At 46.8% G+C, this 2,500-nt stretch overlaps 1 protein-coding gene across 8 annotated transcripts in view; it reads right to left on the bottom strand.

The window, feature by feature from the left end:
- LOC122251372 (protein Fe65 homolog) overlaps positions 1–2,500 on the bottom strand; it is an 808,281-nt gene that overhangs the window by 404,533 nt on the left and 401,248 nt on the right. The window contains exon 1 of one of the 8 annotated variants that reach the window (XM_086541647.1): positions 2,368–2,500. This exon is cut by the window's right edge and continues 36 nt beyond it. The exons of the other annotated variants lie outside the window; for them this stretch is intronic. Within the exon in view, the coding sequence (XP_086397773.1) occupies positions 2,368–2,431 (64 nt within the window). The 5' untranslated portion in view covers positions 2,432–2,500. The remainder of the gene's footprint in view (positions 1–2,367) is intronic. 8 annotated transcript variants of the gene reach the window in all.

Below are 2,500 nucleotides of genomic sequence, written 5' to 3'. Positions count from 1 at the left end.
TCGATTTTACTTAGCTGTTCCATGTTCTCACTCCCTCTTTCACTCAAATATGGCCGTTTCAACACTCACCTGCGAAAGAAAAGATAAAATATAAGTACAACTGTAATCATTCACATTATCATCTATCTTTACACATACTACTATGATGCTATATGTAACATTGTCATTATTAAGAAAAACAATCTCACAGGAATTTCAACGTCACAATAATTAATATATTCTATAATTTCTTGTGAATAACCCCTTCCTAGTATATCACGAAAAAATGTAAACTCCTATTCACCCCTTCCCCTTCTTCCCCCTCCCCCCGCACCCCTTCACCTTCTTCCCCCTCCTCCCCCACCCTTTCACCTTTTCCCCCTCCTCCCTAGCCCTACCCTTCCCCTTCCCTCCTCCACACCCCTCTTCTCCAGCCTGCCCTCCAGCAGCCTTCCAGGAAACAATAAACTCGCAAGAGAAAGATGCATAGCGGAGAGGAGGGGAGGGGGCAGGGTGAGGAGGGGGAAGAAGGGGAGGGGGGCGGAAGAAAACAATGCCTACACCAGTTCCCCGCCTGCAACATCCGGGCATAAAGGACTGCTGCATCGACGGCCGACCGAGAGACCCCCGAACTCACGGAAGCAGCTGAGTGCAGCGAGTTTCTCCCATTAGCATAATAACGGCAAAATAGACGGAAAGTTGACGGTGTGAGCACATAACCCCGCTGTACCCCTCCCCCTCCTCCATCACTTCCTCCTATCCCCCTCCCTCCCCTTCCATCACCACCTTACCTGCCTCTACCCCCACCCTCCCTCCTCCCCCCCATCTAACATCCACCACTCTCCCCCTCCACCCTCCCCCCCTCCTCCCTCTCCCCCAGCACATCAACCAACCCCCATTCAACCTAAGCAGTGACTTACGCCAGGGGATTTACCGTATTTCCGACTGTCAGCATGGTAATTGGCTGTTGCTTTTTTCTCTCAACTTGTTTCACTATTTTTGTGTTGAACAGCGCGATGGCCAATGGGGAAGGGTGTGTGTGTGTGTGTGTGTGTGTGTGTGTGTGTGTGTGTGTGTGTGTGTGTGTGTGTGTGTGTGTGTGTGTGTGTGTGTGTGTGTGTGTGTGTGTGTGTGTGTGCGTGCGTGCGTGCGTGTGTGTGTGTGCGTGTGTGTGTGTGTACGCATATGTGGGCACAACACTATGCAGAATACGACATTGCGCATTTACTGACATCAATTGTGTTATTTCCAAAATCTTCCATATACATTTCAATATCATGCACCGCACAGAGAAAGAACTCATAATTGAAAAACGTGTCTATGTAGTTCTGTACGTGTGTATTTATCATCCTTTCTGTTGCTGATGCAATTCTATTACCGACATGATCTTTTTAATTCTGCGAGGTCGCCGATAACACATTGACAAGAGTCGGACATACCCTCATTCCATTTTACAAACATTTCACCAGCGCGAATTCAAAACAAATAAAGCTGATAAAGTTGCAGTAATCAAGAACGACACAAAATACGATTACTGCATCAACAACAACAGAGAATGAAGATAAACAATTGAAGAATATTAGGGCGACAAGAACACTAAAACAACAATGACCAGAGAAAATAGAGAAATAAGTAAACAACACACAAAACACACACACACACACACACAAACATCACAGAAACAACAACAAAACAGCGGGAGATGCGTGTTTACACTCTACCGCACTGTACGCCATGTCTCAACATACGTCAACAAACCTACTTTCACCGCGGGATAGTCAATGGCCGAGATCGATTAGCCTTAAAGGACGTTCTTTGCAGCTCCAGATCGCCTGCACAAACACATACTTAGAAATAACAAGCATACAAGAGCAGTGTTTTGTTTTATATTGAATGGCAAGGCGAGTGTTATTCAGGGAAATCGCTCAGTGTATATGGTATACATTTCCTACCCGTTTAGACACAAACGCAGCACGCAAGGCAGGAACATACACATGCACTCCTCCACACTTAGAAATACACACGCACACGCACACGCACACGCACACACACACACCGAATCGACAGTCTCTTCGGTCTTTGGGAAACTTGGCGAAATTTCTCACATCGCGTCATTTTTCCGGTATGCACAAGCGGGAGAGTCATGGCAAGAGGCAGCTTGACCGCCAGTCACCGTCGGGAGATTTAAATTTGTCATCCTCCGGCATACTCAGGCTTATAATTATGACAAAACAAATAGATGAGAAATAACAGTCATTAGCCACGTCTATGTTTGGTCCGTGTGTTGCAACGTCGCACTGTTGCTGATGACGTCATTTATCGCGTGACTCCCTGCCTCACCCCTCCCCTCACCTTTACTAAAACCATCAAAGGATACAATCCACATACCTTGCCGCCCTGAACACGTGACCGGGCCGTACTGGGCTACGACAAAGCCACCTTGAGGATACATGTCGAGGTCAAATCAGGTCACCGAGATCTCAAGCAACAGTGAGAGGTCAAGAAGTTCAGGATTTTGATA

The sequence above is a fragment of the Penaeus japonicus genome, unplaced genomic scaffold, assembly GCF_977035675.1.
Source record: "Penaeus japonicus unplaced genomic scaffold, GWHDUDI00000001_assembly GWHDUDI00000011, whole genome shotgun sequence".
NCBI classification, from domain to species: Eukaryota; Metazoa; Arthropoda; class Malacostraca; order Decapoda; family Penaeidae; genus Penaeus; species Penaeus japonicus.
This window is presented reverse-complemented; position numbering and strand designations above follow the sequence as displayed.